The sequence below is a fragment of the Entelurus aequoreus genome, linkage group LG03 (genome assembly GCF_033978785.1).
Source record: "Entelurus aequoreus isolate RoL-2023_Sb linkage group LG03, RoL_Eaeq_v1.1, whole genome shotgun sequence".
In the NCBI taxonomy this organism is placed as follows: Eukaryota; Metazoa; Chordata; class Actinopteri; order Syngnathiformes; family Syngnathidae; genus Entelurus; species Entelurus aequoreus.
The window spans coordinates 86,908,370-86,922,829 of record NC_084733.1 but is presented as its reverse complement, the minus strand read 5'-3'; the positions used below and the strand labels follow the sequence as shown (position 1 = coordinate 86,922,829).

Below are 14,460 nucleotides of genomic sequence, written 5' to 3'. Positions count from 1 at the left end.
CTTTGAGTGGTAAAGGTTGCCGACCCCTGGTTTAGGGCCATGAATGTGTGTGTTGGGGGGAAGAGGGTTACGGACTCAAGGACGTCCTCATACCAACCTTTGAGGAAGCAGTGCCAGGCTGTGGAGGGCCATGAGCGAGACCAGGCCATGTCTTCATCGTCAGAGAAGGATGAGGACATGGAGAAAACTCCAGACTCGGATTCACTGCTGGCCTGTCGGTACGTAGTGAAAATGACGATTACTTACTTGCTGTTTCAATGATTGGCCCGTGCTAATTATACAACTTAGGTGTCATGCATCAACACAAAAGGCTGTTTCCTCCTTCATTATACAGTCCAAGTGCTTATTCTGACCTACGGTCGCGATCAAAAGTTTACATACACTTGTAAAGAACATAAGAGTTTACAACAATTTCTACAACCCTTATTTTTTGTGACATCACACGGACAAAGATAAGACCTTCTGGAGGAAAGTTCTGTGGTCAGATGAAACGAAAATGGAGCTGTTTGGCCACAATACCCAGCAATATGTTTGGAGGAGAAAAGGTCATCCCAGGAACACTATGCCTACCGTCAAGCATGGTGGTGGTAGTATTATGCTCTGGGCCTGTTTTGCTGCCAATGGAACTGGTGCTTTACAGAGAGTAAATGGGACGATGAAAAAGGAGGATTACCTCCAAATTCTTCGGGACAACCTAACCTTGGGCGCAGTTGGGTGTTCCAACAGGACAATGACCCCAAACACAAAAGTCAAAAGTGGTAAAGGAATGGCTAAATCAGGCTAGAATGGCCTTCCCAAAGTCCTGACTTAAACGTGTAGACAATGCTGAAGAAACAAGTCCATGTCAGCTAAATTTGTTGGTTTTCTCTGCAATAAGGCACTTTTGGTAGCCATCCACAAGCTTCTGGTTGAATTTTTGACCACTCCTCTTGGCAAAATTGGTGCAGTTCAGCTACATTTGTTGGTTTTCTGACATGGACTTGTTTCTTCAGCATTGTCCACATATTTAAGTCAGGACTTTGGGAAGGCCATTCTAAAACCTTCATTATAGCCGGATTTTGCCATTCCTTTACCACTTTTGACATGTGTTTGGGGTTAATGTCCGGTTGGAACACCCAACTGCGCCCAAGACCCAACCTCCCGGGCTGATGATTTTAGGTTGTCCTGAAGAATTTGGAGGTAATCCTCCTTTTTCATTGTCCCGTTTACTCTCTGTAAAGCACCAGTTCCATAGCCCAGAGCATAATACTACCAACACCATGCTTGACGGTAGGCATGTTGTTCCTGGGATTAAAGGCCTCACCTTTTCTCCTCCAAACATATTGCTAGGTATTGTGGCCAAACAGCTCCATTTTTGCTTCATCTGACATCACATGGACACAGATAAGACCTTCTGGAGGAAAGTTCTGTGGTAAAGGAATGGCTAAATCAGGCTAGAATGAAGGTTTTAGAATGGCCTTTCCAAAGTCCTGACTTAAACGTGTGGACAATGCTGAAGAAACAAGTCCATGTCAGCTAAATTTGTTGGTTTTCTCTGCAATAAGGCGCTTTTGGTAGCCATCCACAAGCTTCTGGTTGAATTTTGGAGCACTCCTCTTGGCAAAATTGGTGCAGTTCAGCTAAATTTGTTGGTTTTCTGACATGGACTTGTTTCTTCAGCATTGTCCACATGTTTAAGTCAGGACTTTGGGAAGGCCATTCTAAAACCTTAATTATAGCCGGATTTAGCCATTCCTTTACCACTTTTGACATGTGTTTGGGGTTAATGTCCTGTTGGAACACCCAACTGCACCCAAGACCCAACCTCCGGGTTGTCCTGAAAAATTTGGAGGTAATCCTCCTTTTTCATCGTCCCGTTTACTCTCTGTAAAGCACCAGTTCCATTGGCAGCAAAACAGGCCCAGAGCATAATACTACCACCACCATGCTTGACGGTAGGAATGGTGTTCCTGGGATTAAAGGCCTCACCTTTTCTCCTCCAAACGTATTGCTGGGTATTGTGGCCAAACAGCTCCATTTTCGTTTCATCTGACATCAAATGGGCACAGATAAGACCTTCTGGAGGAAAGTTCTGTGGTAAAGGAATGGCTAAATCAGGCTAGAATGAAGGTTTTAGAACGGCCTTCCCAAAGTCCTGACTTAAACGTGTGGACAATGCTGAAGAAACAAGTCCACGTCAGCTAAATTTGTTGGTTTTCTCTGCAATAAGGCACTTTTGGTAGCCATCCACAAGCTTCTGGTTGAATTTTTGACCATTCCTCTTGGCAAAATTGGTGCAGTTCAGCTAAATTTGTTGGTTTTCTGACATGGACTTGTTTCTTCAGCATTGTCCACACGTTTAAGTCAGGACTTTGGGAAGGCCATTCTAAAACCTTAATTATAGCCGGATTTTGCCATTCCTTTACCACTTTTGACATGTGTTTGGGGTTAATGTCCTGTTGGAACACCCAACTGCGCCCAAGACCCAACCTCCCGGGCTGATGATTTTAGGTTGTCCTGAAGAATTTGGAGGTAATCCTCCTTTTTCATTGTCCCGTTTACTCTCTGTAAAGCACCAGTTCCATAGCCCAGAGCATAATACTACCAACACCAGGCTTGACGGTAGGCATGTTGTTCCTGGGATTAAAGGCCTCACCTTTTCTCCTCCAAACATATTGCTAGGTATTGTGGCCAAACAGCTCCATTTTTGCTTCATCTGACATCACATGGACACAGATAAGACCTTCTGGAGGAAAGTTCTGTGGTAAAGGAATGGCTAAATCAGGCTAGAATGAAGGTTTTAGAACGGCCTTTGCAAAGTCCTGACTTAAACGTGTGGACAATGCTGAAGAAACAAGTCCATGTCAGCTAAATGTGTTGGGTTTTCTCTGCAATAAGGTGCTTTTGGTAGCCATCCACAAGCTTCTGGTTGAATTTTTGACCACTCCTCTTGGCAAAATTGGTGCAGTTCAGCTAATTTTATAATCGATTAATCTGTCGATTATTACTTCGATTAATCGATTAATAATCGGATAAAAGAGACAAACTACATTTCTATCCTATCCAGTATTTTGTTGAAAAAAAACAGCATACTGGCACCATACTTATTTTGATTATCGTTTCTCAGCTGTTTGTAAATGTTGCAATTTATAAATAAAGGTTTATTAAAATAAATAAATAAATAAAAATAAAAATAAAAAATTTCAACCAGAAGCTTGTGGATGGCTACCAAAAGCGCCTTATTATGTATACTTTTGACCCAGCAGATTGGGTCACATTTTCAGTAGACTCATAATAAATTCATAAAAGAAGCAAACTTCATGAATGTTTTTTTGTGACCAACAAGTATGTGCTCCAATCACTCTATCACAAAAAAAATAATAGTTGTAGAAATGATTGGCAACTCAAGACAGCCATGACATGATGTTCTTTACACGTGTATGTACACTTTTGATCGCGACTGTACATCTAAATGTGCATCATTCCTCCCTCTGTGAAAAAAACTGAATCCCATTGATTGGATGGAAAGTTACCCTGACACGCCTGCGCTCCCTGAGGTGACCTCTAGAGGGGATTGGCGCGCTGCTGGCGAGAGGAGGACGGGCGTAGGAATGTAAACTGTTGCCAAAAATGTGGACTGGAGATGATCTGGAATGAGACACAAAGGAAAACGATTGAAATGATTACCCCCGTTCACATTTGTAGGGTATGTCATGTGACCATCCAGTACGATGTGAACAAAAAATAATAATAATCCTGCTATTGTCCAGTGGGATACACTGTCTGCAACCATGTATTTCGAGTTTGCACTTTTGAAGAACTGCAAATCCAGGAACAATTACCGTATTTTTCGGACTATAAGTCGCAGGTGCGTCTTATACTCAGGAGCGACTTATGTGTGAAATTATTAACACATTAGCGTAAAATATCAAATAATATTATTTATCTCATTCACGTAAGGCAGGGGTGTCCAAAGTGCGGCCCGGGGGGCCATTTGTGGCCAGCAGGTCATTTTTTAACGGCCCCACGGCACATTTTAAAAAATACGATTGAAAAAAATTCAAAATATGATAAGTGGTATAAAAGAGCAAACAGGTGAAATGTAACAAGAAAATGTCGCAATGTTTACTGTAATAACACAAAGCTGCCATGCAGGCTGTTTCTTTCTTTAAAAAATAGTAATGAATCAAAATCAATGTCATTATGAATTATTGACCTATTCAAGGCTCCAATTACGTCACATCTGATATATTTTTGGGGAAAATGTTGCATATTTTGTGTTTGCCATATAAAAAACGGAGCTGTTTTTTTTAAAGGGCCTAAAACGAACAAACGAAAAACATAAACAACAATAAAACGTATAATTGACGGATAGATCTGAAGTTGATCTCGAGATTATTGTGTTAAAAGTAAACAGTAAAAAAAAAAAAAATTGAATTTATTTTTTAACACTATAATTATTTGGATCCCCAATAATTTGAGTGTGATTTGTTTTTAAGTGTCATTGCGGAAAAAATAATAATGAATTAAAATCAATGTTGTTATGAGTTATTGACCTTTTTAAGGCTCCAATTATTATATAATCTGAAATATTCCACTTAAAAATTACATTGTGTGAAAATATTGTATATTTTGTATTTTTTCCATAAAAAAACAGGGTTTTCTTTGACAACAAGAGCATACAACTTAAATCTTTAAAACCGTTATATTGACAGATAGACCTAATGTTGATCTAGAGCAGGGGTCACCAACGCGGTGCCCGCGGGCACCAGGTAGCCCGTAAGGACCAGATGAGTAGCCCGCTGGCCTGTTCTAAAAATAGCTCAAATAGCAGCACTTACCAGTGAGCTGCCTCTATTTTTTAAATTGTATTTATTTACTAGCAAGCTGGTCTCGCTTTGCCCGACATTTTTAATTCTAAGAGAGACAAAACTCAAATAGAATTTGAAAATCCAAGAAAATATTTTAAAGACTTGGTCTTCACTTGTTTAAATAAATTCATTATTTTTTTTACTTTGCTTCTTATAACTTTAAGAAAGACAATTTTAGAGAAAAAATACAACCTTAAAAATGATTTTAGGAATTTTAAACATATATACCTTTTTACCTTTTAAATTCCTTCCTCTTATTTCCTGACAATTTAAATCAATGTTCAAGTAAATTTATTTTTTTTATTGTAAAGAATAATAAATACATTTTAATTTAATTCCTCATTTTAGCTTCTGTTTTTTCGACAAAGAATATTTGTGAAATATTTCTTCAAACTTATCATGTTTAAAATTCAAAAAAATTATTCTGGCAAATCTGTAGAATCAAATTTAAATCTTATTTCAAAGTCTTTTGAATTTCTTTTAAAATTTTTGTTCTGGAAAATCTAGAAGAAATAATGATTTGTCTTTGTTAGAAATATAGCTTGGTCCAATTTGTTATATATTCTAACAAAGTGCAGATTGGATTTTAACCTATTTAAAACATGTCATCAAAATTCTAAAATTAATCTTAATCAGGAAAAATTACTAATGATGTTCCATAAATTATTTTTTTAATTTTTTCAAAAAGATTCGAATTAGCTAGTTTTTCTCTTCTTTTTTTCGGTTGGATTTTGAATTTTAAAGAGTCGAAATTGAAGATAAACTATGTTTCAAAATGTAATTGTCATTTTGTTTCGTGTTTTCTCCTCTTTTAAACCGTTCAATTAAGTGTAAATATCATTGATTATTAATAATAACATAGAGTTAAAGGTAAATTGAGCAAATTGGCTATTTCTGGCAATTTATTTAAGTGTGTATCAAACTGGTAGCCCTTCGCATTAATCAGTACCCAAGAAGTAGCTCTTGGTTCCAAAAAGGTTGGTGACCCCTGATCTAGAGATTTAAAACTTGAATAATAATACAAATAATAATACTGAATAATGACACATATTTTATATTTTTTTGACCAAAACCCTTTGGGGTCCCCGGGATCAAGCCTGAGTGGAGGCCTGAATGTATATTTGTTATACATATATTGTATTGGTTTTTAAAATAAAAAATATCAAAATGGCCCCCGCTTGCTTTGATTTTTCAGAATGCGGCCCTCAGTGGAAAATGTTTGGACACCCCTGACGTAAGAGACTAGACGTATAAGATTTCATGGGATTTAGCGATTAGGAGTGACAGATTGTTTGGTAAACGTAAAGCATGTTCTATATGTTATAGTTATTTGAATGACTCTTACCATAATATGTTACGTTAACATACCAGGCACGTTCTCAGTTGGTTATTTATGCCTCATATAACGTACACTTATTCAGCCTGTTGTTCACTATTCTTTATTTATTTTAAATTGCCTTTCAAATGTCTATTCTTGGTGTTGGGTTTTATCAAATACATTTCCCCAAAATATGCGACTTATACTCCAGTGCGACTTATATATGTTTTTTTCCCTTCTTTATTATGCATTTTTGGCCGGTGCGGCTTATACTCCGGAGCGACTTATACTCCGAAAAATACGGTATTTATTAAACTTCTTCAACTTCTTCTTCTCCATATTTTGGCGCGCTCTACCTTCCACATTGTTCATCCGATTCAAACCGTTCCAACTTCAAAATGTTCAGCCTATTCGGGAATTGCGGGCTTTCCCTTGACAAATTCCAAATATTCCCAGATTTCCCAGAATTCCAGGTTTTCCGGGACATTTTTCCCATTCAAAATGAATTGCCATTTTTCAAACTGCCACCATTTCTTCAATTTTCAACCTATTCAAACCATTCCACCGTCAACATATTCCACCATTATGGAAATTTAAACTTCCCTTTTTCCAGGTTTAAAAATATTCCAGGATTTTCCAGAATTCCTGCTTTTCCAAAGCCCTATTTCCACCCTTTTTTCTGGCGATTACTCCTCCCACATTTTTCAACCCACTTCAACCGTTCTACCGTCCAAACATTCCTCGTGTGACAATCATTGGTACTTTATTCTTTAATCTTAATCTTAATCAGGACTAAAAACTTTTTTTTTTTTTAACTGGAAAAATCCCCGGTTTTCCCGAAATTCCAAGAATTCCTTAATACCATTTACATGTTACTACTACAACATTTCTCGACCGATTTGAAAAATTCCAACACCAACCATTTTAACTAGGGATGTCCGATAATGGCTTTTTGCCGATATCCGATATGCCGATATTGTCCAACTCTTTAATTACCGATACAGATATCAACCGATACCGATATCAACCGATATATACAGTCGTGGAATTAACACATTATTATGCCTAATTTGGACAACCAGGTATGGTGAAGATAAGGTACTTTTTAAAAAAATGAATCAAATAAAATAAGATAAATAAATTAAAAACATTTCCTTGAATAAAAAAGAAAGTAAAACAATATAAAAACAGTTACATAGAAACTAGTAATTAATGAAAATTTGTAAAATTAACTGTTAAAGGTTAGTACTATTAGTGGAGCAGCAGCACGCACAATCATGTGTGCTTACGGACTGTATCCCTTGCAGACTGTATTGCTATATGTTGATATATAATGTAGGAACCAGAATATTAATAACAGAAAGAAACAACCCTTTTGTGTGAATGAGTGTGAATGGGGGAGGGAGGTTTTTGGGGTTGGTGCACTAATTGTAAGTGTATCTTGTGTTTTTTATGTGGATTTTAAAAAAACAACAAAAAAAACACAAAAAAAAAACGATACTGATAATAAAAAAAACGATACCGATAATTTCCGATATTACATTTTAACGCATTTATCGGCCGACAATATCGGCAGACCGATATTATCGGACATCTCTAATTTTAACTCATTCAGGCCATTCAAGTTTTTAACCATTTTCAAAAAAATGTAATTTCATTCCGAAATTCTCCATTTTTGGGAAATTCCCATTGAGATCAATGGGACATTCTTCAAAGTTCCACAACTCCCACATTTTTCATCCGATTCAAACTGTTCCAACTTCAAAATATTCAGCCTGTTCGGGAATTGTGTGCTATACTTCAACAGTTCTAAAACAAAAAAAATCCAGGATTTCAGTTCAACTTCAGCATTGGAGCATTCACACACAATTCCTTCAGGAATTGCCTCATCTAGTTGTATTTGTGTTCCAACTGATGAAATACCAAGTGGTATTAAAGGGGCCCTACTATGAAAAACCCAACTTTTCTTACCTTTTGGTGCCTGTTTTTTGTGTATTTGGGATCTGCAAAGGCCGCGAAAATGTAAAATCAAACCCTAGAGGCATGGCGGAGATAATTATAAAATAATCTTGCCTTTTTTCATACGTCCTCTAAACAAGCTGTTATAATAATAATCTGCATTCCGGGGACGCGCGCACGGACTTCTGGAAATGGGCGTCCTTTCTGATTTCAATGCGTAAAAAGACACAAAAAGCGCGTTAACGCCAACAGTGATCTAGTATATTAAGACTGGATGTTGAATAAACAATTGTTTATAGTAGAGATGTCCGATAATATCGGACTACCGATATTATTGGGCGATAAATGCTTTAAAATGTAATATCGGAAATTATAAATGATAATGATAAATGGGTTGTACTTGTATAGCGCTTTTCTACCTTCAAGGTACTCAAAGCGCTTTGACAATATTTCCACATTTACCCATTCACACACACATTCACACACTGATGGCGGGAGCTGCCATGCAAGGCGCTACCAGCAGCCATCAGAGGCAAAGGGTGAAGTGTCTTGCCCAAGGACACAACGGACGTGACTAGGAAGGTAGAAGGTGGGAATTGAACCCCAGTAACCAGCAACACTCCGATTGCTGACACAGCCACCCTACCAACTTCGCCACGCCGTCCCTAAATTATCGGTTTTAGTTTCAAAAAGTAAAATTTATGACTTTTTAGTGGTACACGGATGTAGGAAGAAGTACAGAGCAGTTGCGTCTCCCAGTCATACTTGCCAACCCTCCCGATTTACCCGGGAGACTCCCGAATTTCAGTGCCCCTCCTGAAAATCTCCCGGGGCAACCATTCTCCCGAATCTCTCCCGATTTCCACCCAGACAACAATATTGGGGGCGTGCCTTAAAGGCACTTACTTTGCGTGCCAGCCCAGTCACATAATATCTACGGCTTTTCACACACACAAGTGAATGCAAGGCATACTTGGTCAACAGCCATACAGGTCACACTGAGGGTGGCCGCATAAACAACTTTAACACTGTTACAAATATGCGCCACACTGTGAGCCCACACCAAACAAGAATGACAAACACGTTTCGGGAGAACACCCGCACCGTAACACAACATAAACACAACAGAACAAATACCCAGAACCCCTTGCAGCACTAACTCTTCCGGGACGCTACAATATACCCTGCTACCACCAAACCCCGCACCCCCTCAACCCAGCCCCCGCCCCTCCTCCCCCCCATCACCCGAATTCGGAGGTCTCAAGGTTGGCAAGTATGGTGATCGATCCAGATGTCGATACTATCTATACCTAGTAATCTATCAGTATATAAATGATACTAAATTGATTATTGCAAAATATTTTTTGGGGTCTTTTTTGTTGTTGTTTACAAACTCAAGGAGTACATTTCTGGATACACCTGATTTATTTTGGAAAACCTTGTTACATTGTTTAATGCATCCAGCGGGGCATCACAACAAAATTAGGCATAATAATGTGTTAATTCCACAACTGTATGTATCAGTATCGGTTGATATCGGTATCGTAATTAAAGAGTTGGACAATATCGGCAATAAGCCATTATCGGACATCCCTAATTTTAACTATATATATAATAAATAATTGAACACTATGGCCCCTGGTGTCTGTTGCCGTCATCTCCCTTAGTCATCCCCCCCTTTTTTCCATAACTTGAGTTGATTTATTTTGGAAAACCTTGTTACATTGTTTAATGCATCCTGCGGGGCATCACAACAAAATTAGGCATAATAATGTGTTATTTCCACGACTGTGTATATCAGTATCGGTTGATATCGGTATCGGTTGATATCGGTATCGGTAATTAAAGAGTTGGACAATATCGGAATATCGGATACCGGCAAAAAGCCATTATCGGACATCCCTAATTTTAACTATATATATAATAAATAATTGAACACTATTCCCCCTGGTGTCTGTTGCCGTCATCTCCCTTAGTCATCTCCCCCTTTTTTCCATAACTTGAGTTGATTTATTTTGGAAAACCTTGTTACATTGTTTAATGCATCCAGCGAGACATCACAACAAAATTAGGCATAATAATGTGTTAATTCCACGATTGTGAATATCAGTATCGGTTGATATCGGAATCGGTAAATAAAGAGTTGGAAAATATCGGAATATCGGATATCGGCAAAAAGCCATTATCGGACATCCCTAATGTTAACTATATATATAATAAATAATTGAACACTTCTCCCCCTGGTGTCTGTTGCCGTCATCTCCCTTAGTCATCTCCCCCTTTTTTCCATAACTTGAGTTGATTTATTTTGGAAAACCTTGTTACATTGTTTAATGCATCCAGCGGGGCATCACAACAAAATTAGGCATAATAATGTGTTATTTCCACGACTGTGTATATCAGTATCGGTTGATATCGGTATCGGTTGATATCGGTATCGGTAATTAAAGAGTTGGACAATATCGGAATATCGGATACCGGCAAAAAGCCATTATCGGACATCCCTAATTTTAACTATATATATAATAAATAATTGAACACTATGCCCCCTGGTGTCTGTTGCCGTCATCTCCCTTAGTCATCTCCCCCTTTTTCCCATAACTTCAGTTGATTTATTTTGGAAAACCTTGTTACATTGTTTAATGCATCCAGTGGGGCATCACAACAAAATTAGGCATAATAATGTGTTAATTCCACGACTGTATATATCGGTATCGGTTGATATCGGTATCTGTAATTAAAGAGTTGGACAATATCGGAATATCGGATATCGGCAAAAAGCCATTATCGGACAACCCTAATTTTAACTATATATATAATAAATAATTGAACACTATGGCCCCTGGTGTCTGTTGCCGTCATCTCCCTTAGTCATCTCCCCCTTTTTTCCATAACTTGAGTTGATTTATTTTGGAAAACCTTGTTACATTGTTTAATGCATCCAGCGGGGCATCACAACAAAATTAGGCATAATAATGTGTTAATTCCACGACTGTATATATCAGTATCGGTTGATATCGGTATCGGTTGATATCGGTATCGGTAATTAAAGAGTTGGAAAATATCGGAATATCGGATATCGGCAAAAAGCCATTATCGGACATCCCTAATTTTAACTATATATATAATAAATAATTGAACACTATGGCCCCTGGTGTCTGTTGCCGTCATCTCCCTTAGTCATCTCCGCCTTTTTTCCATAACTTGAGTTGATTTATTTTGGAAAACCTTGTTACATTGTTTAATGCATCCAGCGGGACATCACAACAAAATTAGGCATAATAATGTGTTAATTCCACGACTGTATATATCAGTATCGGTTGATATCGGTATTGGTTGATATCGGTATCCGTAATTAAGAGTTGGACAATATCGGAATATCGGCAAAAAGCCATTATTGGACATCACTAATTTTAACTATATATATAATAAATAATTGAACACTATGGCCCCTGGTGTCTGTTGCCGTCATCTCCCTTAGTCATCTCCCCCTTTTTTCCATAACTTGAGTTGATTTATTTTGGAAAACCTCGTTACATTGTTTAATGCATCCAGCGGGGCATCACAACAAAATTAGGCATAATAATGTGTTAATTCCATGACTGTATTTATCGGTATCGGTTGATATCGGTATCGGTTGATATCGGTATCGGTGATCAAAGAGTTGGACAATATCGGAATATCGGATATCAGCAAAAAGCCATTATCGGACATCCCTAATTTTAACTATATATATAATAAATAATTGAACACTATGGCTCCTGGTGTCTGTTGCCGTCATCTCCCTTTGTCATCTCCCCCTTTTTTCCATAACTTGAGTTGATTTATTTTGGAAAACCTTGTTACATTGTTTAATGCATCCAGCGGGGCATCACAACAAAATTAGACATAATAATGTGTTAATTCCACGACTGTATATATCAGTATCGGTTGATATCGGTATCTGTAATTAAAGAGTTGGACAATATCGGAATATCGGATATCGGCAAAAAGCCATTATCGGACATCCCTAATTTTAACTATATATATAATAAATAATTGAACACTTCTCCCCCTGGTGTCTGTTGCCGTCATCTCCCTTAGTCATCTCCCCCTTTTTCCCATAACTTGAGTTGATTTATTTTGGAAAACCTTGTTACATTGTTTAATGCATCCAGCGGGGCATCACAACAAAATTAGGCATAATAATGTGTTAATTCCACGACTGTATATATCAGTATCGGTTGATATCGGTATCTGTAATTAAGAGTTGGACAATATTGGAATATCGGCAAAAAGCCATTATCGGACATCCCTAATTTTAACTATATATATAATAAATAATTGAACACTATTTCCCCTGGTGTCTGTTGCCGTCATCTCCCTTAGTCATCTCCCCCTTTTTCCCATAACTTGAGTTGATTTATTTTGGAAAACTTTGTTACATTGTTTAATGCATCCAGCGGGGCATCACAACAAAATTAGGCATAATAATGTGTTAATTCCATGACTGTATTTATCGGTATCGGTTGATATCGGTATCGGTTGATATCGGTATCGGTTGATATCGGTATCGGTGATCAAAGAGTTGGACAATATCGGAATATCGGATATCGGCAAAAAGCCATTATCGGACATCCCTAATTTTAACTATATATATAATAAATAATTGAACACTATGGCCCCTGGTGTCTGTTGCCGTCATCTCCCTAAGTCATCTCCCCCTTTTTTCCATAACTTGAGTTGATTTATTTTGGAAAACCTTGTTACATTGTTTAATGCATCCAGCGGGACATCACAACAAAATTAGGCATAATAATGTGTTAATTCCACGACTGTATATATCAGTATCGGTTGATATCGGTATCGGTAATTAAAGAGTTGGAAAATATCGGAATATCGGCAAAAAGCCATTATCAGACATCCCTAATTTTAACTATATATATATATATATATATATATATATATATATATATATATATATATATATATATATATATATATATATATATATATATATATATATATAATATATATATATATATACCGGTATATATATATATATATATATATATATATAATATATATATATATATATACCGGTATATATATATATATATATATATATATATATATATATATAAAATAAATAATTGAACACTATGGCCCCTGGTGTCTGTTGCCGTCATCTCCCTTAGTCATCTCCCCCTTTTTCCCATAACTTGAGTTGATTTATTTTGGAAAACCTTGTTACATTGTTTAATGCATCCAGCGGGGCATCACAACAAAATTAGGCATAATAATGTGTTAATTCCATGACTATATAAATCGGTATCGGTTGATATCGGAATCGGTAATTAAGAGTTGGACAATATCGGACATCTCTAGTCTATAGTGCATAAGCTCTTGTATTTGGTGTCATACCTAATATTGCGAGTGTGTCTAAAATGCAGAACATGAACCTCTTATGTGGTGCGTCTTTCAGCAGTGGGCTCTGAGGACTGGTGGCAATGTTTGCCAGCTCAGCAAGCCAGTTGGTGTTGGTCTCCTGGTGGGACACTCCGGCTCCGACCTGGAGCAACAACCCCGGAGACCTCTGATCCTCTTCCACCGCCTGAAGCTCCGGCATGTCATCTGCGGAGACGGCGGACCGCAACGTGAGTCAAGTGCGAGTGTTCCCCCATTGCATGTGATGTGTTCTACCGTAATCCATGTGGCAGCCAGGCGAGGAGGGCAGGTCTTCGGTACACTTGAGGGGGTCGTACATCTCGTCCATACTGGTTTACTCTCTGCTCGCAGTTACGCAGATTCCATTGTCATCGCCTGCCACGTCAGCTGGTTTTAGTCCAAAACAAAAACACAAAATTACAGACTCATTTAGAAGTGCTACACCACATGGTGGCGTTGTTACTAAACACCGAAATGTGTGCCTATAAATCAGATTGACTTGAAATGTACCCCCCAGCTCAGGGGGCGGCAACCCAAAATGTTGTAAGAGCCATATTGGACCAAAAATACACACACACACAAAAAATCTGTCTGGAGCCGCAAAAATGTAAAAGCTTTATACAAGTGTTATAATGAAGACAATGTAAGTGTCTGTATTAGCCTACTTTAAAAAAATACTTTAAAAAGTCTTATATAAGTGTTATAATGAAGGAAACACGTGATGTAAGTGTCTATATTAGCCTACTATCAAAATGACTTTAAAAGTCTTATATAAGTGTTATAATGAAGACAACACATGATGTAAGTGTCTATATTAGCTACATTAGCCTACTATCAAAATGACTTTAAAAGTCTTATATAAGTGTTATAATGAAGACAACACATGATGTAAGTGTCTATATTAGC

At 37.5% G+C, this 14,460-nt stretch overlaps 1 protein-coding gene across 1 annotated transcript in view; it reads right to left on the bottom strand.

Annotated features, from left to right (window-relative positions):
- hbp1 (HMG-box transcription factor 1) overlaps window positions 1–14,460 on the bottom strand; it is a 39,930-nt gene that overhangs the window by 20,469 nt on the left and 5,001 nt on the right. The window contains exons 2-5 of the mRNA XM_062043073.1: window positions 13,810–13,941; window positions 13,569–13,740; window positions 3,513–3,627; window positions 98–212 (exon numbers count right to left, since the gene is read on the bottom strand). Coding sequence (XP_061899057.1) covers window positions 98–212; window positions 3,513–3,627; window positions 13,569–13,740; window positions 13,810–13,882 — 475 coding nt within the window. The 5' untranslated portion in view covers window positions 13,883–13,941. The remainder of the gene's footprint in view (window positions 1–97; window positions 213–3,512; window positions 3,628–13,568; window positions 13,741–13,809; window positions 13,942–14,460) is intronic.